This window comes from Ammospiza caudacuta, chromosome 12, assembly GCF_027887145.1.
Source record: "Ammospiza caudacuta isolate bAmmCau1 chromosome 12, bAmmCau1.pri, whole genome shotgun sequence".
Classification (NCBI taxonomy): Eukaryota; Metazoa; Chordata; class Aves; order Passeriformes; family Passerellidae; genus Ammospiza; species Ammospiza caudacuta.
Window position 1 is genome coordinate 9,157,433 of NC_080604.1, and position 26,998 is coordinate 9,184,430.

The 26,998-nt window shown below is 37.9% G+C and overlaps 1 protein-coding gene across 1 annotated transcript in view; it reads left to right on the top strand.

Annotated features, from left to right (window-relative positions):
* Positions 1 to 26,998, top strand: part of CACNA2D3 (calcium voltage-gated channel auxiliary subunit alpha2delta 3) — a 382,512-nt gene that overhangs the window by 58,434 nt on the left and 297,080 nt on the right. The window contains exon 3 of the mRNA XM_058812839.1: positions 25,448 to 25,564. Coding sequence (XP_058668822.1) covers positions 25,448 to 25,564 — 117 coding nt within the window. The remainder of the gene's footprint in view (positions 1 to 25,447; positions 25,565 to 26,998) is intronic.

Below are 26,998 nucleotides of genomic sequence, written 5' to 3' on the forward strand. Positions count from 1 at the left end.
AGAAGTGTGTAATATTATATGGTGGAAAACTTGAAAATTTTTTTTAATATAGTGATATATATAAAACAAGATGGAGGTTTTAGGGTAGAGGCTAGTTTTTTTCTTTACTTTCTTCTTCATAGGTTTGGGTAGTATTGTATAATTGGATAAAAAGGTCTGCATTGCAGCTATAGGTAGTTGGTTATTAAGTTAAAAATTAAAAAAGAAATTGAGTGTAATTTCTTAATTAGATAGGTTTTTTTTCATTTCTTTTCATAAATACAGGTTCATTTTCATAGATATCAAGGCTCCAGTCACTTATTGAAAAAAAGTCCTGTCCTAAAGCCACTGTTCTCTCATCAGCACAGGAGACTGCCAATCTTGTTAAATGCTGTTTATCTAGATGGCCGTGGTGGGTTTTTTGTCATGGCAATTTCAGGGCTTTAGACATACCTTGTGTAAAGGGATGGTGCTGAGAGGGTTTTACTTCTGAAGGGACTTGTTCATTCTGTTTGTGTTAAAGCTGCTTTCTTATGCCCTTCTCAGGGAACCTTCCAGTGCTGGAACACTGCAAACAGGTTTTTAGTGCACCCTAAGCAGATGTGCAGATGGTTTATTTTTCAAGAAAGCTGCTTAACAGGCAAACATTTGCTTCTTGCCCAAAGAATGCTATTAAAGGGCTTGAATTGTACTCTGACAGCTTTTATCACACTGATACCACATCTGCCCTAAGTCCCATGTTTCACATTTGTGACATGTCCTAGAGAATCACAGGATGGCTTGGATTAGAAGGAACCTTAGACACCGTCATGTTCCAAGCCCAGCGCCGTTGGCAGGGACACAATATCCCATGTTTTACATTTGTGACATGTCCTAGAGAATCACAGAATATTTGGGTTGGAAGGAACCTTAGATAATCACAGGATGGTTTGGGTTGGAAGGAACCTTAGACACCATCCTGTTCCAACCCCAGTGCCATGGGCAGGGACAGCTCCCACCAGCCCAGGTTGCCCCAAGCCTGGCCTGGCCTCAGGCTTTAGTGCTGAGCAGTAGCTCAGTAACACACAATACTTGCCTAGTTTTAATCTTCTTTTTACCAAAATTACCAAAATTCTTTGGCACTGATAATCTCAGTATTATCTACCAGCAAACACCATAGATCTTGAGTCTCACTGAATCACCCTGGCCTCACCTTGTACCATGTAGGTGTCAGTAGTGTGCATCAGCAAGACAAAAAATCAAGCATTATTTAGAAGTGGAAAAAGTGATTTGTTTAAATCTACTTTCCTATATAAAAAGAAATATTTTTATTTGTATAAAATAACCGAAAAGAAATCAAATCTTTAATGAAACGTTTGGCTCAAGATTTGTCCTGTGCTGAGTTTTGGGGTTTTTTTAAACTTGTTTGGGTGTTTGGTTCTTTTCTGCCTGAACCGGTTGAAGTTTATGCCATCATCTGAATTTCAAATTGCATTTCCAGGATGCAGGCATGAATCAAACACAAATGAAGGAAGCCCAGGGCCAGTTGTGGCTCAACTCTAGCAAATACAAAAAACCTGTCAGGTAGATTTAGCTTTGTGTTCTCTTTTTCTCACATATCTGTACTGCAGCAGTCAGCAGGGAACTTAAGCTTTCAAATATATCTTGAGACAAAACTTTAGAATTTCAATTTTGTTATAGAATTCACATTTATATATCTATCAAAAACAATGCCCAGAAGTTTGCACACAAATTAATCAACTGGGGTAGTTCTTCCATAAATTAAAAAGAAAAATAAAATACACCTTTCCCCTAAAGACCAAACTTTCCTTTTTTGAAGCTCATTATTTTTTCTTGAGTTTTGACTTGTTCTTTGAAATTGTTTTTTACAATGAACTCACTGAAATCTAGCATTTATCTTCAATTCATCCCTAGGCTAAACACACAACAAAGCTCTTTGCTGAAGATAGATCATGCCAGAACAACAGAAATGCATCAGGCAGTTCTCTAGATCAGAAACTCAAAGAACTGCTACTTGCTGACTTTCCAAAATGTAGCAGATATTTTATTGATCTGTCTCCTTAATTACCATAATACTGTCTGCTTTATTGCTATTATGGTGTGTGTGATCTGTGATCACTGGAGTTTTATTTTATCTGGGGTATCAAATGTAATACACCCTCAGTCACTTATAGTTTTGAGTTTGTTTCTACACATATTGATTTTTCAGCTTGTTTTATTAAATTGCAAGGAGAATAAATTCAAAAGCTTGCTTGCTTGATAGATGTTTACAAGTTTGGTTTCTTGTAGGAAAGAAATCTCAGTGATACAAGGAAGGAAAAGACAATCAGAGTGCATGGTTTGCTTTTAGAGAGGAAGGGAGGGACAGGACAGAGGGTAGGTGGGACCAGGCATCCTGAGGTGTTTGCTTTGCCCCACAGATGTAGATAAGAGATGCTTATCTTCAGTGTGGGCAGCTTCACCTCAGCCAGAAAGTTTTCTGGGCAGAGAAAATAATCCCCCTGCTGGAATTTCAAGTCATGCTTTCCATTTCTGAATGGCAGAAATGAGTTTCCTTCTTGAAATTCTCTGAGATGCTCTCTTTTGGTGGCTCTTGTGTTTTAACAGGGTTCCACAGCAAGTTTGCTACTTCAGGCTTCTCTTTGTGTAAGGTTTTGTGCTGGTGTGTGTGTGGAGCAGTTGATGAGCCCAGGTTTTTTTCAGTATTCTTTTAACACCAAAAGATTGTATTAGTTTATGTCTAAACATTGATATGTACATTTTTAACAAAAACTGGTTATTTCTTCTTCATAATTTAAAACCAAATCAAATTTAGATAAAAAAACCCCAGAACTTGCTATTTTCTAAGCCTTAGCAGGGAAACGTATTTGCCTTCATGCTGATTTTTAAAAGGAAAAAAGTATTAAATAGTATTAAGGCATTATAACTTCCATTTATTTAATGGTGTTTGTTGTGTAAAAATTCTGCTATCATTTGTAGCTAGTGTTAATGTAACTACTGTCAGGAAAATATTTATGCAAACTTTCATGTGATAAATCACCCAACATTTTGTAGGCTTAACTAGTCACTGCTTCTTTTTATTTGCTATTTTTTGTATCTCTTTTGTAATGAAGGCTATGTATTTATCTGCTTAACATTATAGAAATGAAAGTATTACGTTAACCTGAAATTTTGAGAGGATTTTTTATTTGTGTACTGCCAAATCTTGCTGATAATTTAAAGAAATAAGGATTCTCTGCCCAAGAGCTTTGCCAGGTGTACCTTGGCTTTTTTTCCCTTTGCAATGTTATACTGCAGCTGAAGTCTATTTTGCACTTTGTTGCACAGTGGAAATTCACCCTTCTTGCATAAAAAACTGCCTACTTGGAGCAGGGTGCTTTAGAAAAATAAAGGAAGGAAGCAGCTATAAAGAAAAACAGCTGAACCCTTCAGAGTGGGAAACAGTTGAACAGAGAGAAGTTGTGGCTATTTACACCCTGGATCTGGTACAGTTATGAACCTGTGTTGTTGAAACTGAACCAAATGCTGCCTTTAAAACCAGAATTGTTTTTCTATTCCCAGCAGACATATTTGAAGTAGCAAGTGCTCAGTGTATAAATGCTTTGATCGGATTAGCAGATTTGAGGATTAGGTTTGTCTGTTTCAGAACTGGAAATCACTTTTTCTAAAAAACTCCTATGCCTGTTTATGTATGCTAGCTTTCAGAAATTCTCCTTTTTTTCCTTATTTATACTTTAATCCTGGATAATATAAATGTAGGCACATATAATGTGTTGTATGATTAAAACTTGTGAGAAAAGTGGATAAATGGAAAAATGGAAGCTTTCATTCACTTGAGTCAATGGTCCTAAATGTGTCTCACAGGTACTGGTTATTCATCTGACATGGTCACAAAAACCTCCCTGTCAGCTGACAATTGTCTGCCTAAAGCTTACTCTATAAGCAGGAATTACTTCCCTCCTTTCTCCATCCATTTGGGGAGTACAGCTGAAGTGACTAAATTTTCAAAATCTGGAGTGCTTGCTGAAAGCAATTGGGCAGGTTAGGACTGTAAAGTCTGATGGGCACTGGAATGTTGTGCTGGCATTTGCTGTGTGCCCAGTGGGCATTGGTGCTCCTGCCTGTTTTGCTGCAGGGCTTTGTCCTTGGGCTCTGTCTAAGGTGGTTGGTGGCCCTGGTGGCAGTGCTGGAGTTGTCCCCTGCGCTCTGTGCCGGCACCCAAAGCACTTGGGGCACACCCCCAGCCTTGAGCTGGGAATTCCCACCTGGATTTCCTGAGGCAGATTGGACTAATGGATTGTCCTTTGCTCCTGTCAGGGGCACAGGAGGCGGTGGAGCACACTGCAGGAGGGACCTGCTGGGACAGGTGTGACCTGAGCTCTGCTGGCCACGGGGTGAGGGCTCCTTGCCCTGCTCTGGGCCACCAGGACAGCAGGGACAAAGCTGTCTAAGCTGCCTGGCCACCATGAGAGCTCCCCAGCAAACCTCGGAGTGCTGTCAGGGCTCGCTTTGGCTGTGGGATGAACGCGTGCAGGTGGAACAGCCACATGGTGAGTGGAGCCCAGTCAGCAGCTCTGAGAGCCTGGATGGAACGACAGTGCTCTGTGCCACAGAAGTGTACTGAGATTTTATGTGTTTTTATTTTTGTCCTCCTGATTCAGTTTGCCATTGAACAGTCCTTAATCTGATTGATTTGTATGCGGATAGCTCGAGGTAATGCATATAATCTAGTGACCTGCTCTAAGTTGAAAATTTCTAATTCTTTACTGGATAAGGCCGGTATCAGACCTGAAAATAACATAGAAACAGGTTCATGTGTGTGTATATATGTTCTCCTGAACATATATATGTGTGTGTGTATATATACACACACATACACACATATATATATATAATGCAATATATATATGTTCCCCTGAACATACGTGCGTATATATATATATATATAATACAGTACATATAAGTTCCCCTGAACATATATATACTGCATTATGTATCTGTAGTTTCAAAAATAGTTCAAAACTGAGACTTCACCACTTCTCCTTTTTTATGGGAAAGCATGAAGATTTAGTGCACGAAATGGACAATTTACACTGGAAGGATGAGGAAATGTATAAAAAAAAATGTGTGGAAATGAATCTGGTTGTTGTGGTTTGAAAAGTAGCCATTGTGCCTGTGTGTGGATTTGTTTCCAAGAAAGTTTCAGTGGCAGATTTATGGAGCAGGTAACCAAATTGTCATGGTAAAGTATAGTCACTCTGGATCTGGATCAATACTCCACAGAGTAAATACAGATGAATTTCTGTATACAGATGACTGACATTTCAAGCTAGAATTTAAAGATTCTGTATTTTCAGTGGTTTTTCAAGGAGAAGATGGGTGCACTTTCAGACCTGTAACTCTCAAATAAAATTGCAAGTGAGAGGACTGCAGCATCTATAGCAATTGGAAATACAGTATCAGCCCCTAAAAAAGGGCATGATTTTCACTAGAATTATAATTATTGGATGAATTCTTAAAATAGTAATAAAACGGATTTTTTATGTTTTCATTAAATAGAAAAAAATCTGAAATACATAGTTCAATTAAGGTTGCTTAAAGTATGATATTTTTAGATTAATAGAAATTGATGACAGCAGTTAAGTCAAATTACTGTCCTCTGGTTATAGGATTTTATAGGAAAACTGTGTTTTGAAACCTCTCATCTTTTTCATAAACAGCAGTAAGTAAAAACTTCAGATGGGGTCAATTAAATTTTAAAGATTTAGCAAATAGAAGTAATATTAAACATTCTTGTTATCCCTCAGTGAAGTGCTGCAAAATACCTCTGCAGGTTTGGGGCTTCATGCAGACCACTCCCAGCCTTTATTTGCTTGCAGTAACATTCTGCTCTTTGCATTATATTGCATTTAGGTTGCATATAAGTCTGATTCTTGCTGCTGCTTGAATTACAGATTATTATATTTCATACGACTTTAGGTGTTGTGGACTTTCTGTTTCATGCTACCTACGCAGGCTTTAGAGTGTAAAACCCTTTTATGGCAACTGCTGCTCCTGTGATTGCTGTTTGCACAAGTAGGATCTGCACTGAAGGCAGTTTGATCAAGGAGATGAGGGAGGCTTTGCAGCAATGTATCATGTGCTGTAAGCAAATTTCTTTTAGTTTAAAATTATTTAGAACGCTTGCATACTGTGCATTAAGCAATTCCCCTCAGATTTAAGGGGGAATAAAAAAAACCCTAAAAAAAGATTCATCCACTCCTACCTGAAGCTTATTTTGGGCTAATTAAATGCCTTTTTTTCAGGTCCCTTCCCCTCTCCCCCCACATTAGCATTATGAAACAGGTTAGTAAAGTCACGGTTTCTTTCAAGCTATTTTAGTAACATAGATTTTACTTTGCTATCTCATTTTCACAGAAGTTTTTGCTGTGGTTAATAAAAAAGTTTGATCTGTTGTGGCTTGATTTGGTAGACAATGTGAATATTTTGTCCCCTTTTGGTTTGTTTATTACAACTTCCCAGAAACTGAGTACATACATTTTGTATTTCTGAATGGGAAATTGAAGGAGAAGCAAATAGTTTGCGTGGAACCCTCTGTATTACTTTTGGACTAGAGAAACCTGACATCCAAGAAAATTGCTTATGCAGTTAGATTTTAGTTGTTTCTCCATTGGGGTGGATTGCACACTCAGCTTTAGAGCAAAAGAAATGATGATTTATGCAGTACATAATGGTCCAGGGGTAATGAGTATGTCACTGCATGCTTTGTGAAAAGGAAATTCAGGGAACCATAAGGTATAGAATAAATAGTGACAACAGTGAATTAGAGATCCATAATTCCACTGAGGGGTTCTGAGCATGGCCTAAACTTCAAATGTGAAGCTTGGGTGGTTTCTGGTGCTCCATCACTGGAGCTCAGCAGAATTAATTCCTGTTGAGACCCCTAATTCCAAATTAATGAGATTTTCCTTTCTTGTTCAACACCTGAACCTCACCTTCTTTTCCATTTTAAGCAGAGTGTCCCCACATTTTTCTATCAGGGCATCTTTCCTGCTCCCAGCTGTTCCCTCTTTCTTGCAAGTTTCAGGAAAGGAGCAATAACACCTTTCATTTTCCACCTACTGCAAACTGATATCTCAGCCTTACTCAGAATGGTTTTATTGCTCTCTTGTTTAAATGTCCAAAGCTGCTCATCAGGTCAGGCCTAAAATCTGTGACCTTGTGTTTGATAAAAGCTTTTAGCTCGATATGTGTCTTTTTTATGGAATTTAAAGAGAAAATAAGTGTGCTGTGGTTGTAACTGCAGTTAATTTCTTGTGGAGTTGTGCAGCTTTTAAATAAATGATTAGAAAATTTTTTTTATGCAGTTCATCTCTTAAGAATTCTTTGGGAAAAATAAAAATAGGGGATTTTTACAGAACATGGTTGGTTTTATTTTTAAGTGATATAAAGTACTTGTGATGCTTTATGATATGTATTAATCATAGGCTATAAAGTGGATATCTTTTCACAAATCGAATAATAGATTATGTACAAAAGCATTTAGTGGAAGATAATAACAAAGAATTCCTTATGTTTTTTCCAATGTATCAGTTGTCCAGAATCACAGGTGCTGGCTGCTCTTGCTACATAGAGTGTTGCTTCTTAGGCTGTGTATGTCTCTCTTGCATATGAATTATGAAAAGAACATTTTATTTCATCAGATTCAAGTTTTAATCAGAATTCTGTGTTCTTTCCTTTTTTAAAGGCTTGCATACACACAGAGTGTATGTGCTGAAACTATAGTAATGGATTGAAAAACCCAAATACTTCTATTTTCATATTAGGTTTGAAGTTTTCTAGTGTTATTTTAACAATCAATGTAGTAAGCCTCTGCCTTTTATGCAGATACAGTACAGATGACAAATATTATTGCTGGAATTCTATTATTATAGATTCCTTTTTTACTGTCGTTCCTAGGATTTTTGGTGTTTGGGATCCCACAATGCAAACTGAGACTGATGCCAAGGCTTCAGAACGGAAACTTAGTTCTAAAACAAATTGTTCTTGGGGATAAAATAGTGGGGCCTTTCACAGATTTTTGTTTTCTTTCCGATTTGCCAGAGAACAAGGTGAAGCTGACCATGGAAATATTATTATCTGTGTTTAATACCTGGAGAAGAGAAGCACCAAGTAATTAAGTGACTAATTCAAGGTTATGTAAAACTCTGTGGCAAAGCTGGGACTTGAGCCCATTTCTTTCAAGTCCAAGGTTAATATCTCAACCACCAGACCATTCTTCCTCTAAGAATGTAGCTTTCATTTTAACCCAAAATTTCACTTATGCTAATTTTACTGCAAAATCAAAATCCCTTTGAATTAAATTTTCTGTAGTTACTCTCAAGTAACAAGGGGCTTAAAAACTGCTTCTGCAAAGTCTGACTATTATTAAGGAGTATTTGTAGATAAAATAACTGATATTTGAAAACATGTTCAACCTTAAATATGCTTTTATTACTTTTTATGCTTTCTTTGATTTTTTTTTCTTTCCTCTGCCACCTAATACTATAGATAAATGATTATTGACTGTAACTGCTTCTGGAAACTAGATAGATTGTGTCTATCTCAGCAATATTTGAACTACAAAGCATGGTTGTTATATTTCTTCCCTCTCTCAATATATATTTATAAAATGGAAGCTGAATTCCAAAGGAATTATTAATAAAGTGACAGTTCAGTGTTCTAAAATTAAAAGCTGCTGTAGAGGGACAATTGACATCAGACTTGAGTTATACTTTAGCTCTCACTTTAAAGAATTAAAAGTGTAGTATTCAAGACAAAAAAATGAAGTATGAGTACATGCTGCCTGTCTAGAAGATGTTTTATCATGGAACAAAATTATTTCTTCTAATGCAACTTGTGCAACTCCATCTGGAGTAATATGGGAATGGTTTTACAGTTCAGCCCTGAAAAAGGGTGACAAGTCAGGACCAGTAACTGGAAGAACAACAAAGAATTAGGAGTGTAATCATGGATGCTATAAATTACTGGGAAAGAAATGGAACATTAAGGAAGTCTGAAGTATTGTATATCTAATGTGTGTGCTGCTTTAGGAAACACACAAGCATTTTATTTGCCAAAATATTTTCAGGGGAACTCAATATTCAGAGGCAGCTTCAATGATCTGGTTTGTTAAGAAGCCAACTGGGATAGAAATAAATGTAATGATACTTTTGGATATTATTCATTCTTATTCAGTTTGCTCTGTGCTGTGTGCTAATACCTGGTCCTCTTAAACTAATTCAGAAGATCTTGTAAATATTTGAGTGAATAAACAAATAATTTATTTTAAATGTTTTATCTGTACAAGGATATTGAAGAATGATAACAATTTTGGCATCAAACTATTCCTGAAGCACAAATTTAATTTGTTTTATGAATTAATAAATGAAGAAACAGAAAAGTTAAAATAATTCCATCAGAAGGTTGCTGCAGTGCAGGGAAGACAACTGCAGTGCTCAGGAGATTTGTGTTGTCTTCCCAATTGTCATTTAGCAAGTGCTTTGTTCTGACTCAGTGTACTGTGCCAAACAGGACCTTTTTATCCTTTCTCCTGGTCCAGAGATATAACCTAGATATATAACTTCTAAACCCACCTCTACCTTCTTACACCAGGAGGGAACCATTACGTTTTTATGGAAAACATGCACAAGTTAGTCTTTAATAGTCATGGAATTGTATATATTTCCTAAACCTATTGATCCTTTCATATGCTGTTAACTGATACTATGTAGAATTTGGATTACAGAGGAATTTCAAGGAAAGCCAGGGATGACCAGCTGATTATGACCTTTACCATTTGTTGTTAAAAAATTGGTGAAATGTTTCTGCTTGTTAGTGAAATTATTATCTAGGAACAAAGGGTTTTTCTGGGCAGGATTGTAGCCACTGCATGCTAATTAATGGAACAAAGGGACGAGGATTACAGAAGCAATAACAGTAAAATATCCAGGAACAATTGCACTGGGGCATTATCTCTGTCAGCTGTGCTGCTGTGTGCTTTGGCACATCTCCTCTTGTCATCCCACAGTAACCAGAGACTTTTTCAGGGGCCTCACAGAAACTTGCCTCGTTCTGTCCATGTGGCTTTTCCTTTCCAGCAGAAATCCTGCCCACAGCAGAACCAGATGGGGAGGAGAAAATAACCTAATGCTGGTATTCTGAGTGAGATGTCAACTGTTCTCCAAAAGGGATAGAGGATGGGTGATTTCTGTAACCACTAATTGTGAGAGAAACTGTTTATGGTGAAGTGATTCACTCTTCAAAACTACACAGTGGCACTTTGAGTATCCTCAGTTTGTTCTGCCATGACATCTTAATGTATAGAGAGATTTTCTCAGATATCAAGGTCATCAAATGGTTTTAAATCTGGTAACTGATAGGGAAGTTTTTACTGGAAAGCAGGGCAGTATGATAAAAGGTTTGTCTGCTGAAGAATGTTTTCATTTCTAGTACTGAGCACTAGAGACCAGATATTCTTAGCATATTCTCTAGATAGTCAGCGTTTTCTTCAATTTTTCTCCACTGTTTTATTTAGAAATATTGTCTTGTCAGTGCTTCTAGTGGCTCTTTCTTTAATTTATCCTATCTCACACCTTGAAGCCCCTAAACCCTGATTTTTAGGTAGTTAAGCAAGTGGCTTCATGTGTTTTTTCTATTTGGTGTTTTGGGAAGAAATTTCAAATCTCTTCTAAAGAGATCACCAAACACTCTTCACTTGAACCAAGAATATAAAAGGGCCAGGAGTGCGATTGGAGTATTTGCATGCTTATTTCTTGATTTTTTTTTTCCAAATGCAATATTGACAGAAAAGCTGTAAAATTGACAGAGATCAAAGTAAGATTCTTTAATATAAACAGTTGAAAAATTTTCTAATTTATTGCACTAAATGCTCCCTTTCACTGTTCCTTATAAATGTATAATTTTATTTTTCGGACGTGCATGGATGTACTGATTGGCAGTGTTCTTGCGGTTTGACTTTTCATCACCAGTTGGAAGAAGAACGCTTTGAAGAATGAGCCAAAAGCAAATTATGAACAGTGTGGTTTTTTGTTTGTTTTGAAGGCTGGAAAACACTCTCTTATCAGCTAAGGCATCGTTCAGCTTCCATCTGATTAGGGTGTTCTAGAGACATCTAGAGATGTGTGATGGCACCATTAGAGCATAAATAAAGCTCAGGAATCCACACAAGCTAAGTGCTAGTGCAGTGTTGCAGGCAGGCTTGGGCTGTGGCTGTGAAATGACCTTTTCCATGTTCAAAAGCCCTTTAGGAGAGTTTGGGTGTAGGTATCTGTCGTGTTCTACTGGGACACAGCAGTGGGAAACTGAGAGGGGTTATTTTAAAAATGGATGGTCGGGAGCGAGATTAAGTCAAATGAGGCAAACATTGGATCTGAGAACCATTTATTGGTAACAAAAATGAGATGGAAAAGGAGTTTCCCAAATGAAAGAGGGCTAGAAGAGACAGAAAAGAAGGCAGGAAAATGGAAAAGTCCTGGAGGAGAGGGAAGAGAATGGAGACAGAGGGACAAGTGGAGCTCAGGAGTGCTGTCCATGTCCTGTGGTGGGGCTGGGCACTGGACAGGAGCTGAGGGGGGAGAGAGCAGCAGGAGCAGGAGCCTGGATGGGCAGGGCTGGACAAGGTGGCCCAGGCAGGGACACAGAGACAAGCAGGATGTTGGTCAGGGACACAGGGAGACAGGATGGACACAAGGGTGAGCAAGAGCCAGCGAGGGCAGGAGAGCCAAAAGATAGCCTGAGGCCAGGGCAAAATGTGTAGGATTCTAAAAGCCCCCACAAGATGGAAGCATAAGCTTCAAAAGGAGGTTCATAAAAGCCCCCAAGGCTTAGGATGCAGTCACTTTTTATGCCTCTTGGCCTCTCCTGAAATCTGCCTGCTGACAGGAGACTTGCTGATATCCATAAAGAGTGGTTGAATGTCGAGTAGGTTTTATTATGCTGTAGGATTTTCAGTTATCAGAACCCTTCCCAGTTGTGATACTGTGATAGGAATGCAAGCTTTTTTTCAGAGTCAGGAATTTCTATGCAGACATTGAAAGTAAGTATAAAATAAATTAATAACTCTAGATTACAGGTTATGTGGTGATAGTGCAAGTTAGAATTCTAGAGCAAGAGCAAATGCATGCAGTGCAACCCATGATTAAAATGGTCCCTGTGAATTATTTTCAGTCTGTGTTTAAAAAAAAATAATGTAGGTGGTGTTCTATTGCAGTCTTTAAAGATATCTTGCATCTTTTGCCAGTGGCTATTATGCATTCAGGCACCTCAGGAACAAAGAAATGACAGAGAAATGGATGGCCTGGGTTTAACTAAGTAGGTGATGGTACAGATGAGGCCTGATAAGCTTAACACTCCATCTCTGTGCTGCCACTGTGGTTTGCAAGGAGATTAGAACTGTCTGACTGTGAGGAGGGCAAGCTCCACAAATTCACTCATACATGGCAGTTCTGTAATGAGGTGATACTTCATTCCTTAAACTACTGAACTAGAACTGCACAAACAGATGTGTGCCTCTGGCAGTGCTGTGCAGGCAGCACAGGCTCTGCCGTGCCTCCAAATGCAAACACAATGTCCACTTGCCACAATTATATTTTATTGGTGTACGCTGTTCTTTGTATGTTTGTAATAGTAAGGGGCAAATTATGTTGTTGTGAAAAAGGGAAAGTAAATTTAAGGGTGTTTATAATGCAGGGTAGGGTCTGGAAGGATCTAAATAATTATTGTAATTTTCAGTGGGTTAACGTGACAAAATTTGTGTTGGAAATTGAGAGCACCTTCCCCTTGGTTATTTACACTGTGTTGTTTCACAGCAAAACTTTCAGAAAGCTCACAAGATGGAGATGTGGCCCCACTTGGAGTGTTTTACACAGTGAGCAGCCCAAGGTCAGCTCAGACACAGAACTCAGCTTCTCTGTGTTTGGGGGCAGCAGTTTCACAGAACCATGGAAGGATGTGAAATGACCACTGAGACCCTAATTCACACAGGGGTATCTTTATGTGCTGACTTGTTCTGCCTGCTTTAATAGCACCACTTGTGATTTTAACTTCAGTATATGTTAATTACTCTGCTGCTTAGAGCCCTGAATGCAGTTCACCAAGGTCATTGCAGCTGTGGTGCACACTGAGGAATTTATCAATAGGTTACTTTGCAATGACCTGTGATTGTGGTGCTTTTGTTTGATGTTCTGAGGTTTAGTGAAATTCTGTATTTTTATGAAGCAATGAAATAGTTGTAATCTGCTGATGGCGGTTTGCTGAACCTTGTCAACAAAGGATATATTTTTAAAATGGAAACTTTAATTTCCATGTCTGTGAAAATGCATTGTTAATTACAGCAGCCTAAGGTTTACTTTGTACAAAAACAGCACTTAGAAGAACTTTAACACAATGAATATTTAAATTTTGCTCTTTAGAAAGCAACAGCACTCTCTTTTAAAGCAGAGACCCAGTAACTTTATCTTGTTTCCTCTCCTAAAAGCTTGCTCGTCTAGAGACAATCCATTGGATTAACAGAACCTCCAAATACTTTTTTTCCTAAGAAGGGGATGCCTCTATTAGATGCTGATCACTTAAACCTTGCCTTTTTTTTCAATTGCAAAGAAAGGGCATTATTTAATTAACAGTGGAGTTGAATAAAAAACCCTTGAACTTGCGGCATAAGCAAATGTAGTTTTCAGTGATAAGCCTTTCCATTATGGGATATTGAACCCCACAAGACTTAGAATATTTCTACAGGTACATTCACTAGGTGAGTATTTGTGATGCAGAAATGTTATTTTAGGCATTGGTCATTTACACTAACATACAACCCAATCAGAGCAAGATCTTTTATTTAAGAAACAAATTTTCAAATTGCAGTACTTGAAAATATCAGCTGGTAAGTGCATATGCTCCCAAAAACACAAGCTGTTTTTTCTATGTGCAAACAAAGTAATAATTTTTAAGTGCTCTAAATGTATGAACAGAAAAGATACAGTAAGGAGATAACAATATGTGTTCATTTTATACTTAAAAAAAATTATGTGATTACTGTGTTCTTCTTGCTTCCTCTCATGTGTGAAGGGAGGGAAAGTAAATTAATTACCATTAGCCTGAAGGAGAGCACACTGTACTCTTTACAACTTCATAGTATTGATTTGGCTGTTATTCATGGCTTCTATTCTCTGCTATGCAGATTGATGCATCTTTGATTCATAGATACATTATCATTAATAGTGGTTTATTGACCAAGCAAAACAAAGCTGTTTTTGGGGTCCTTTCTAGTGCCAAAGCTCTTGACTTTTTCTGATAAATGTATTTGTTTGTGCAGTCTAATACAGATTCTGGAGTTAGATGGTTTATTTCTATATACTGGGGTGATGATCTGTTGTGGTCCTACTAGAGGTAATGCAGATTTTTTTGTGAGATGATCTCTGTTGGTAATGTAATGAATTCCTAAATTACAAAAACTCCTTTCTGCTCTTTTTGAGACTTAGAAAAAAACTGAATAAACATTTGTAGACACACAGTTTGTGGTGATTGGGATGTGGCTGAGCCTCATCATCCCCAGTGGGCACAGCTGTGAGCAGCAGGTGAGCAGCACTGGCAGCAGTGAGCCAGGGAGTGCCCAGGGCACTGCCCAACCACCAAAGGGAGCAGAGGGCACACAGGTGCAGGGCATCAGCAGGAGGGGATAAAAGGCTGGGCTGAGGAACAAGAAGGGCAGACCCTTGCAGCCTCCCAAAGTGGTGGGCTGTTCCTCTGTATGGGCAGAGGCTTGCAGCCTTCTGAATTGGTAAGGTGTTACTGTGTATGGGCTGAAGCTTTCTGAAATTATGTGGTGTTACTCTGTGTATTGTGGCTGTCTCAACTGTGACTTGTGCTGCGGCAGGCATCCCATGTTTGTATATGTATTTTACAGCAAAATGAACCTAGAAAAGTTTCAACATAGTAGAATAAAGAATGTGCTCTGCATTTCAACTTGAAATAGGTTTGCTTCAGATTTAATTTGGGCAAATTTCTTTGAAGTTGTCAAAAACAGAACAAAGCTGATGGTTTGCTGAAATGTTTCCAATCTGATCAGATACTGACTTGTGGGTACACAAAAATAAATCTTCTCTAGCTTGGTAGCCAACTTATTTTCTTGTTTAGGTTTGTGAGATTTTTGACCAAGGAGAAAAAGACAGGTTTGTAACACAGGTGTGAGAGTACACAAATTTCTGAATAGAGGGTCTGAATCTTGTTCATTTTGGATTATAGGTTTTGATGAAGGTTATGTCATTAAGCAGATATGTACAATTAATAAACCAGCTTGAGTTTTCAGTTTTGGAGGAAATAGAGGCAGAGATTGGGGCTGCTGTACTTAAGTCCTCTCTGCAATATTTGAAATTGCTCAGGGTTTATTTACTCTTTGCAGTGATGTTTGGGAATACCTACGTGTGGGTATGATATGTTCCCTACTTTATTGTCTAGAGTATTCATCCAATTTTCATAAAAACCCAAAACAACCAATCAAAACAAAAAACTCCAAAACAAACAAAAACCCCCCAAACCAAACCAAAACCAAAAAAAAAAAAAGCAAACCAAAGAAAGAGCTACAAACAGAACTCTGGCTGGGATTTTGATGCACAGGAATTTTCCTTAATGAGGTTTCAAGTGTCATTTTTGCAAGTGTGAGAGAGGAAAAACTCTGTTGAGGGAAAAACACTTTGAGAGCCGGCGTGCCAGATGCCAATCTAAGACTCTCATAGCTAAATGGTCCAAAGAGAAAAGGATCTGCACCAGTTCTGCTGTGCAGGGTATTAGTTTATATCATATGACAGCCTTTCAAAGGCAGTTATTAAATATTGGATTAAGGGTGGTTTGGCAGTTGAACTTTAACCCTTTGTTTGTCCTTGTCTGTTCACCCGTTTGTTTTGTGAGGCCTTGAAGGGAGTCATGATGGATCTGCTGCTCTCCAGAAGGATGCAGCAGGGCTGGCCATCCCCTGCTCTTTCTTTGAAGTTTTATAAGGGACTGGCAATCACATATGGAAGTGAAACGCATTAGCTTGTGTGGCAAAACCACAAATATGTTTTCACACTTCCAGGCAGTGCCAAATGCTATAGTTAGGTTCCCAAATATTTTTTTTTCTTTTTTTATGGGTAACTTACTGAATTCTTTTTAAGACATCTGCCCTCAGACCACATGCAGGTGGTCTGATTGGTGTGATTTTCACAGATGCTGAGAATAGACTGATGTTGCTGGCTTTGATGGGACTGAGGGGAGTCCAGATTTTTGAAAACAGTAATTTTAAACATTCAGTCATGAGCTGAAGAATTGTGACCCTAAATTTAAGTATCCAAATTCAGGTATTCAGATGGTATGCTTTTTTTTGTTATTACAATTCCCCTTTGATCTGTAGTTTCTGACATCTCTCTGAAGCCCTAAATCAATCGAAATACTTTTATCAGCTGTGTACAGAAAAGTGCAATGATGAGCCAGAACAGCAGAGATCAATGCCATGTCCTTCAGAGTGACAAACAAAAAAATAAAAAGCTCATTTAAGAGTTAATGTTGAAGGTACCACACAATGGTTTAGAGGCATCCAAGCAGACAAACGTTCATGGTAGAGAACATTTCAAAACATAATTTGTGTCCTGAGGAGATTGTGTTTCTTTTTCTGAGGAACAGAAGCCATTAGAAGTTCTTAAAAGCAGAATTTTTGGACCTTCTCAAAAGGCATGGATATTGCTAAGCAAAGGTTTGTCTTGGAACACACTTCTTTTTTTCTTTGTTTTTTTCTTCTGCATACATTCCACTTTAAGTTTTCTTGGCAGCTCATTTTATTTTATTGCTCATTTAGGGGCAACCATGAAGGGTGGGAAGCCAATTGTGTAATTTTTCTTAGATGGAAAATAAGTGCTGTCTAATAAAAGTCTACAGAAACACCAAAACCTGGTACAAGAGCTTGGTGTAAGGCAGGCATAGGTCGAGGGGGAACAGTAATGAGAGAAAGAGACATTCAGTGATAAGAGGAGTATAAAGAGGGAAAAAAAAAGAATTAGCAGAATGTCTGATTGAAAAAATTTTGCTGTTGTATCCTGTGACCTTACAGCACAAAGTAAGCTGTCTCTTTTGGCTGTTCTTGTTTCCAGTGGCCATGGAGGCTTTTGGGGAAGGCGAATGCAGCTTTGTGTACAAAAGAAAATGTTGTTGTATCTCATCCCTGCTGAGAATTGGTGATGGCAGTGAACTGTCAGGTTACCTCCTTCTGAACCTTGAGTGGCTCAGAAGAAGTGTCCAGGGGGAAAGGATTGCATTCTCAGATTGCTTCAGTGTTTTGTGGGGAACACATTAGTTATACATGCTTTTAGTATACTTACTTTCACCTGAAGATCTAGAGAAGGCTTCCCCTTGGATTAACACAGCCTCTGGATTGTGTTTAATTCTGCAGATTTATACTGATAGGTGTTTTGTTCCTCATGGAAAGCAGTTCATGTGAAATACTGTAGTGAGTATCCAGAATAACCTTATGGAAAAAGGAGTCTCCAGGGCAGTTCCAGAATGTTCTTATTCAGTTTAAACGAGGGCTTTGTTCTTTTCTAAAAAAGAAGCAAAGGTGTGGGTTATTGTATAGACAGCTTCTGTGAAATCTATTTCCAAAGCAGCTCTTAATAGGCTTTGTTAAGTAGCTCTTGAAAATCTTTGCTGGTCTGTGGAGATGTTTCAGATGTCTGAAAGAATTTGCAAGATAATGGTTGCTTTTTCAGCTATTTTCAGTTATGATTAAACTGACATTCAGGGGAACTGGTGAGGTGACTCTCCTGGGGAAGGAGCCCCAGGTGGGCTCTGGAGGCAGAGCCAGGCAAACCCTGCCAGACATTTCTGGCTGGGGACAGCACTGACCAAAGCCACTCTGTTAAAGGGAGACATGGGAATGTATTCCCAATTGCTGTTTGCTTGGAATTAGATTGCCTGTGTAGTTATTTGGATCACCCATTTTTGGTGATTTTCTTTTCATTAGCTACTTCAGGTAAAAATTAAAATACTGAATTAATCTCAGAGAGCAAGCATTTGAACCTCCTGGAGTGTATTTCCTTTTACTTTATTAGATGCTTTAATTTATAGCATCTAATAAATTAAAATATAAGGAAAAATCTAATAAAAAAGCATCAATGTGGCTGCTTTTCTAAAATTGTACTTGTGATGAGAAGTACTCTGTGGTAGAGTAGCTTTTGTCTTCTCCCACTAGCAGAGCTGTTTTAACCATGCTTGTATTCCAATTAATGCTCTTCAGATGGCATTTCCAGTTATATAGATGTTATATATGTTTATATATAGATATAAACATATCTAGTTGTGAAAGGTTCAAGGAGACACCTTGTGTGGCATTTCACAGATGGGGCAGAGGAATGCTGCTAAATTAGGAGTTGGGATGTTTGGTTTTGATGATCATTCAGCTGAATGCTTTAATGGATTTGGTTTTGTGGCTTTTACATATAGCCATGAGGTAAAAATAGGTCAGAAGTAAATATCTTTGTGAAGATTAAATATGCTGGGGGTATGGTGCCCTTGCAGTGATTTTAATGTGCAAATTATTTTGCAAGGAAAGCAGCAACTATCCTTGTCAAGTCTGCTGATGATAACAAATTTCCCAGGATAGTTGATCTTTGGCTATAACATACCAGGTACAGCACTGAGTAACTAATCACAGTAAAGAAGTTTGCAAAAAATATTCCAATATTTTGTTTTAAAAGTGTATTTTGTGAAGTAACCCAACTGGACTTTGAGGAAACAGGAGTTCCTCAGACACCAGTGTGTGTGAGAGTCAAATGTGATGGGCTAATCCAGAGCTCCTAGGAGATGTTTGATGAAATGAGTGAGAATTTCTCTGCAGAAAATGAGTGTGCCATCACACTGGGCATTGCTGATGGATTTCATCAACACAAAGAGGCTCAGGAAAGGTTAATAGGAGTGTGTAATGTGGTGTAACACAAACTCTCAATTACTAAGGAGTTCTCTAATGTCAAGGTGAGGAGAAGTGTGCTGTTGTGATTCATCTTGCCATGCAGATCAAGAGGAGGTTAACAAAGCTGACTGTGGTTTATTGAGCAGGGCATTGGAAGAATAACCAAGAGAGCCTGTTCTCTTGGGAGCTCTGAACTGCTGTGTGACATTGGGCACATTACTGAATTTAAGGATAGCCCAATATCCCCTTCTGCATGGAGATTTTGATCGACATGCTTTATAAAATCTTTAAAACTCTGTGGGTGAAAAACTTAATACCAATTCTGAAGTAAAATAATTTTGTTCAACAACAAAATATCAAAATAAACAACTAGGGTTTGTTAGAGTTGCTCCACTGAATGAATGAATTTCAGAGTCAGGAGGAACAGATAGCAGCATGAAAGTGGCACACTAACAAAACCACCCCACCATGGGGTCAGTGTGATAAGGGGAAAATACAAAATCTTGTAGGAATGAGAGATTCACAGATGAGTCTGTCAGAGGAGTGCACCATCTGTATTTGATATCTCTGCTGTGCCTGTGCCATCTGAGTACCCTTCTGCTCAGTGGGAAAGCTCAGACTCCCCCTCACAGGCACATGTGATGCTGGAGAAGGTTTTTAATTTGGCTTGCAGTCGGGTTTGTTCCAGCAGTGCATCCATGGTTAGCGACCCCCTCAGCTCTAATGAGGCATTCAGAGGCTGGGCTGGATAATTTTAAATCTTCTCCTGGGCATTGCTCTACCCTCTCCCACATGCAGAAGGGATGTGTGCTCTATGGTAGAGCACTGCAAGAGCTCAGGCCACAGAAGGGTTGAACTGTCACTGCTTTTGTCCCATTAATTTGAATATGGATATTGTCTTATAAAATGCTGTGATAGACTTTCCAGGTGAAGAGTAATTTATATTTGTTTTGATTCAAACCCATATTTTGCTACAGTCCCTTCTCTGTGCATTGCTTTTTAAAATTTCAACAGAACTGTTAATGGAGTAAGGCAGCAATTAATGAGACATTTTGAGTTTGCTCCATATATGTGGCAGGTTTTGGGTTCTAGAATTTAAAAAGCCCACAAAGCCAAAACCTGTATAAAGTGCAAAGAGGAAGATGTGCTTTTAAAACACCCTGAATAAATGACATTTAAAAAATAATTGTGCTGTTATGCTAAAAAAAAAAAAGTAAAAATTGTTATACATTAAGAGGAGTAAAGAAAAATGAAGTGGTATAATGTAGATTGCAATGAAGAATTGATTATTGAAAGAAAAAATTTCTTTATGCATAGAAAATTAGTTTATTATCAACCTTTTGATCCCTCATTTTAAAAGAACTTAACATAAAAATTTAAGGCTACTTCAGCTAGGAAAGTCAACTTTAGTGATAAATTCATGCATTTAGGGGTCAAGAATATGGTCAGGACTGTGGCATGACTTTTGGCTCTGTAACTAAAGAAACTGGTTTAAGAGCTGCAAATTGTATCAGCTGCAAGCTTTTAGCAGCCTTTCAGGCTCATTAATTACATCTGATTGTTGGGGTATCTTAAATATAGAATCAAAATAATTCTAATAAGTTTATTAACTCCTGTGGCCCTTCAGTCCAGCACTGCCTCTCTGAAGGAGTCACTGCCAGGATTGCATGGCAGAGCGAGTGAAGCAAATCTAAACAGTTCAAGCTCTGCATAGCCCAGCGTTTCTGCTGGGCCAGAGATATTAATTGAAATCAAAAGTTGGTGATTTAATCAAAAGTGTATGTTTCTGCAATCTCTCTTTTACATTTGCAATGTTGAGGCTTGCACATCTGAAAGTGGTTTTTTGAAAATGGCATGGAGTAAACACACATTTAATTTTTTCATGGAAACAATGGATAGATTGGATATTTGATCTGCCCTTTGCATGCTGGTTCTGCTTTTTCATTATAAAACATAAAATGTATATATGCACATATAGTTTTAACATGCCTGTGACAAAATCTCTCAACCAGCAACATTTGTGGAGTGTGTGCAATTGAGCTATGAATGCACCTCAGAGGCAAATTACAGCTCCAAACAGGCAACACAGAGAGATGACTTTTAAAGTATTATTGCAAGATTCCTGTTGAATTCCTTTCTTTAATCAGGATGGTAGTGGTATTTACTGGCTCTCAAAATCCCAGGGAGGGGGAAGAATTTTCATCACAAATGGGTAGTGTTCTGCAGATGTACAAAGCAAACAGAGCCCTTTTGAAAGACTGAGACTAAGGATGGGGTTCACACATGTAAGTAACTTGAAATATTTTTGTTTACAGCCACAGGTGAGTATCTTGATTTTGATAAGACTTGATAGAAGTAGATACAAACAGGAACACGAAGACCATGTTTCTCTTCAGAATAAAAACAAGGACAAAAAAATTTAAGCTGAAGGCAAGAGTGTCTCTTCAGGAGCTGATTTCTTTTCCAGCCTTGGTCACTTGAACTCTGTAGGTTTAGGTGTGGTTTGACTTTGCTTTGGTTTTGTTTTGGGGACTCTGGTTTGTTTTTTTTTAGCAATTCTTAGTTTGCGTGTGCTTGTGTTATCTTTCAGTGCCAAGTATTTAGATTGCATTAAACACTTCTGATCTGAGTTTTGTACAGATAGCTTTTTGGTTTGTTATTTCTAGATGATCATTTACCGAGAGAAAACCCCCACACCTAAACCAGTGAAAAACATAAAAGTATTAAGGGTTCTGACAGTGAAATACTGTCTGTCTTTCCCCGGTGCTTATGTGAAATGATCTGGCAAAACAGATACTGAAGAAATAATGTATTTTTTGTGGGCTTTCTCAAATGATAAATGTTCTTGTCTCTCTAGAGAATTTCTTACCAAATGCTGATTTTTGCAAGCCGACAGAATCAGCATTTCAAGTATTTTTTTTTATAATGCAGCAAATCAGAAGTTGTGCCTGCTTCATCTTCTAGACAATTGGAAATTCATTTATCAGAAGTTTCCAACTATGCCTCTAATATCTCATACTCTTTTTTTAAGCAAGTCACTTGTTTATAGCAAAGTCAGAGCTATTTTCTCTCCTTTTAATAACAATACACATGTATTATTGCCTCTGTTACAAATTATGAGAATTATCAGTATCTCTTAATGAAATAAAATTAGGGAAGATTGAAAAAACTGAAGGATTTTTTTTTTAAATAAAACAAAATTACAACTTTGTAATCAGCTTCATTTTTTTTACAGGGAAGGGAAGTAATTTAAGGCATTGCTTGTATGAGCAGCTTCATAGTAGCAGTACACCAAGGTAGTTTGCAAGTTTGGTGTATCAAGGCCCAAAAGCTTGTTTTTTTCCACTACTCATTTTGTTTTGCTGGAAAAATAGTGCCATGCTACTTTCTCAAGATGTCATCAAAATATAATAATTTAATTTTAAAAAAATTTCAAATTTATTTCAGAGGAATTATGCCTCTTTTGTTTTAATTTATTGAAACTTAACCCCAAATTTAATATGTAAAAATTTAGTGGTGGGGAAAGGATGAGGGCCTGGAGGTGAGAGAACCTCTGCAGTGAAAGGAAGAGAATGCAGTGTTAACGATGACCTTTGTTGTGGTTTTATTGTGGTTTGGTTTTGTTTTTTCACTATCCTGTGTGATTCAGGTTTCTTGCATTGATAGTTTTTATAAAATCAGGTTCTTTGTGGGTGGAATCTAAATCCCAGCATCCTGCAGAGCGAGCACTGAGGGCACAGACACACCCAGGTCAGGCTGGCACCTCTCCTGTCCAGGCACCAGGAGAGCAAAAACAGCTGCAAGTTTTTTACAACCACATACTTTTCCACATACTTTTCCTGTTTTGCAACCTTCCAATGATGGCTGAAAAATGATAGAAATGCTTTTTTATGGCAGTGGAATTCCAAATATAAAATATGTAATACATAAGCCTCTTGCTTGCCAGGGTCTTGCAGGCCAAGCTCTCCTGGTTTTGTTGCAAATGTTCTTGAAGGTTTCCAGAACTAAGCAGAGTTGTACACCATGAAACATGTGGGGTCTTTTCACATAGATCTGAAATAATATCTTCTGTTTCTTCCAATTTCTACTTTTGTTTTGGGACTTTGGCATTTGAATTATGAAAAAATGCCTTTATTTACTATGAGCTGGCATAATTATAAGATCATAAATTACAAGTTAAGAAATCATTCACATCTCTTTTGAGTGCAAGTTATTTTTAGTTTTCAAAAGCACCAGCTACTCAACATTGAGAAGTGTGGCTTTTTAATGTGCTTTCACAAGAGCCTAATAGACCATGTGGTAGGGCTCTGTGTGCCTAGAAAATGTTGTGGATTTCAACAATTCCATTCAGTTTTCAGGCAAGCACAGTGAGTAATTGCCTGGCTTTCTTCACTCAATGGCAAAGCTCAAATCAATAAATCTGATGACCTGAAAGCTGCCTCTTCAAGTGATGCATTTTAGAATACTTTCTAAAAACTCAAAGGTCAAGTCTAAAGGAAACATTTTTATCAGGAGGTGATGTGTTGAACATGATCTGTGCAGCTGGAAATAAGTGATTCAAATTTGTACTTGATTTGTTTTAAATTCCCCAAAGCTTCAAATCCTGTGGGATGTGGACAGACGTTGACGACATTAATTAACTGGCAGTGTTTTCAGTTTACTGATCATTTACTGCATTTTATCATGGTGTTGGTTGCAATAGCATTTGCCTCTCTTGTCTACTGTGCTCTTATATTTTCTCCAGTGAATAAAAAATAAAAGTGCATTTTTCTATTTTAGAAAAATTCCTTTTATCTCGAGTAATGACATAAATGGACTTCAAGAATGAAATCAGAACTCTCTTGATGGTATTTAAGTGCAGATCAAAGGGGGAAACCCCAAATCTCTCTGCCTGCCTCGAGGGAGTAAAATGCAAGGGGTTTGTTTGAGGTTTCTTAGGTTGCTAGATTGCTATTAAGGTCTCAAACCAGAGATTTCCTGACAGGCAATAATGTGGAAAAATGAAATTATTGCTGAAATTACATATATAAAAAAATTGCCCTAAATATTTACTGACAACTTTGTGTTTTTAACTTTGTTCCAAAATTGTGTACAAATTATGTTTTATTCAATATTGTTTCATTATCAAAATATTCACACAAATTTTTACAGAAAAATGTAAAGTTTAAAGGAAGTATAAAGTGTCAGTCTATCTTGAAAATTAGTTTTGTTGGGGGAAATGGGTCCAACATGTGCAGGCCTTCTCTTAACAGAAGAGCCCTTTCTTGTCTCACCAGCCAGGACATAACTGGTCCTGGCTTATTCACTGTTTTGAACATTTTAATGTTCATCCAGCTGCTTTGAACCACTGTTTTTGCTCACCTTACTCTCCATTGTCTCTCTGGAGTTCTATAAGAATTATCATTCTGCAGGCGAATTTTAATGATAATTTTTTTTAATGATACCATTTAATTTCATTCATTCAAACACCGTGGGCTGCCCCAAGAGTCTGCTGGAGAGGTTGGGGAGATAATTTTGGCACAGGGGCTTAATTGGCAGGAGGCAGGTGCGCCTTCCTCTCCCTCCCTGTGCCATGGAGGTGCAGGTTTGTGCTCAGGTGAGGGGTTTGGTATTGGGCAGGGATCAGTTCAACACAACTGTGCGTGTTTTAGAGAGAGAGAGAGGCAAAGAATGGCCAGAGTGGAAGCCAACAGTTCTCCGAGTACAGGCTGCAGTGGAACAACGTGGGGAGGAAGAATGTCCTCAGCATTAAATTATTTTTAATAATTAATTTTTACAAAGCTTTCTTATAAACACCGGTGAGGAAAAAAGTATTGATATGCAGAAAATAGAGGATAAAACTTGTTTTGAATATGTTTTTAGTGCTTAGGCATTCTGGGAGTTATTCACACTGTGAAATGTAATGCTCATATTGGATAAAGAATGCTTTGATGCTTGTGTTTAGATGAAGGCTCAAGTTGATATGCTTTGTTTAGGCTTTTCTTTGCATGAAAAGTTAAGCATGTCTAGATAAGCTTGTAGTGTAAGTACTCCTAATGTAAGTGTTGGATAAATCTTGTGAAATAGGCATCTGCAGGAAGTTCAGCTGAGGAGGATTCTAGGTTGCTAAGGCAGAGGGATTGCCAATCATATCACTGTTTTTACATGATTTTTGGAGGAGATACAAGGATTTTTTGTTACATTTTGGCTCTTGTTTAGTTGCGGGGAAGAGTATTTAAACATTGTGAAGGGGAGTTATGGTTTTCCTACAGTGCATGAGATAAATATTTTCATTATTTTTTAAATGGACTTCTGGTTCTAATCCAGTTGTTGTCTCCCCATGACAGCATCTTGGCACAAAGCAGCCTGCTGTCATGCAAATAAACATCAAATAAATGAGGAATGTCAGAAAAAGTGTAATATAAAACGAATAATTAGTTGTCAAAACTTGAGCTGGTTCCCTGTGAGTAACTTTTCCCTATTTTTCTTTTCTTCTTCCAGAAATACAAAGAATATGAGAAGGATGTTGCAATAGAAGAAATTGATGGCCTTCAGCTTGTGAAAAAGTTAGCAAAGAATATGGAAGAAATGTTTCATAAGAAGTCTGAAGCCGTACGGGTAAGCAGCAGATCGATCTGCTATTTCTTTTTATGATGTAAAACTAAATGTATGGTTTAGGCTCTGCTCTGAAGGCTGTACTAGCAATTGAAGGTGCTGAAGTGGAAATGCTAAAGCATTCAGAAGTATTTTAGAATCACTGTTCAAGAGAATAGATTTAAATTATGTATACCATCAATAGACAAATGTAAGAGTGTGCAACGAGGTTGGGACTACCAATTTCCAATACGAGTTTGTAACATATCACTGTGTGCAGTGAAACCTAAGTGCATATGGTTGAAATGTTGCATTTTAAAATATCCAACCAAAGCAGGCTTAATTTCACTGCTCACTATTATAAAAATAGTATTAGAGGGAAATATCTGAGTTCAGTAACTGTCCTTTAGTTCAGCAAAAGATGCAAACACTTCAAATGGTAAACATTTTAATTGTGGTAAGTACTACATCACTCTTTAGTGATGATTGTTATTAATTATTATTAATGATCATTGAACAACCAGACTGCTCTCTGTATGTCTGTAAGGTTTTGTGCTTTTTTTGCCTTTTCTTTTTTTGTATTTTTCTATCTCCATTCTGATCCTCCTTTTGTAATAGCTTTGGTGTTTATTAGACTTAGTATAAAACAAAAATAAAAGTTCATTTATTATATCAAATAGGAGTTTGTTGTAAAATGTGTGGTCTAAAGAGTGAAAAAACAAATCTTCCTGGTGTACTTTTCCTTTTGCATTATTCTTTGCTAGAAATTGAGGTGACTGCCTGGAACAATGTGGCATCACCCCTGTCAGCAAACTCACAGGGCATTCTGGTGATGCTGTTTGTCATCAGCTGCTCTATTTCAGCCAGACTTAGCTGCTCAATTGAGCTGAAGATGCTCCTGTCTCCACTGCAGAGCTGGAGGTATCACCCGAGGACAGGGATTCCTTTTGTGTGACTGAGGATACAATTCCACCGTCAGCCTTGTATTATTTGTTATGGTGCAAAAGGGAGGAAGGAATTTGGCTACGTTTAAGAGGTTGAATTTTCAGGGCTGGCAGTGAAGTAAAACATATTTCAGCTTGTAAAACTGAGCTCACTTGGCAGGGAAGCAGAGAAAGACAATAAACATGGAACCCCGCAATGCTATTTTTACAGTGTGTTTTTCAGGGGAAAAACTACACTTTAATATGTGCGCTACAGCTTCCAGAAGTCTGAAGAATATTGACTTGGGGAAGGGGGAGGACTCTTTTTCCTTGTTTCTTTGCGGAGGAAACTGCTCCCCTGAGACCATAACGTGAACAAAGCATTCTTGGAGCAGCACTTGTTTAGCGCGAGAGGTGACCAGCGAGCCGCGCGCTTGGCTGGTGAGGGAATAGAATTCCATCAGGGAGGAGTGGGGTGGGGAAGAGCAGTTTGTGTCTCAATTAGAGCTTCATAACAAATGCTTAGAACAGGTTT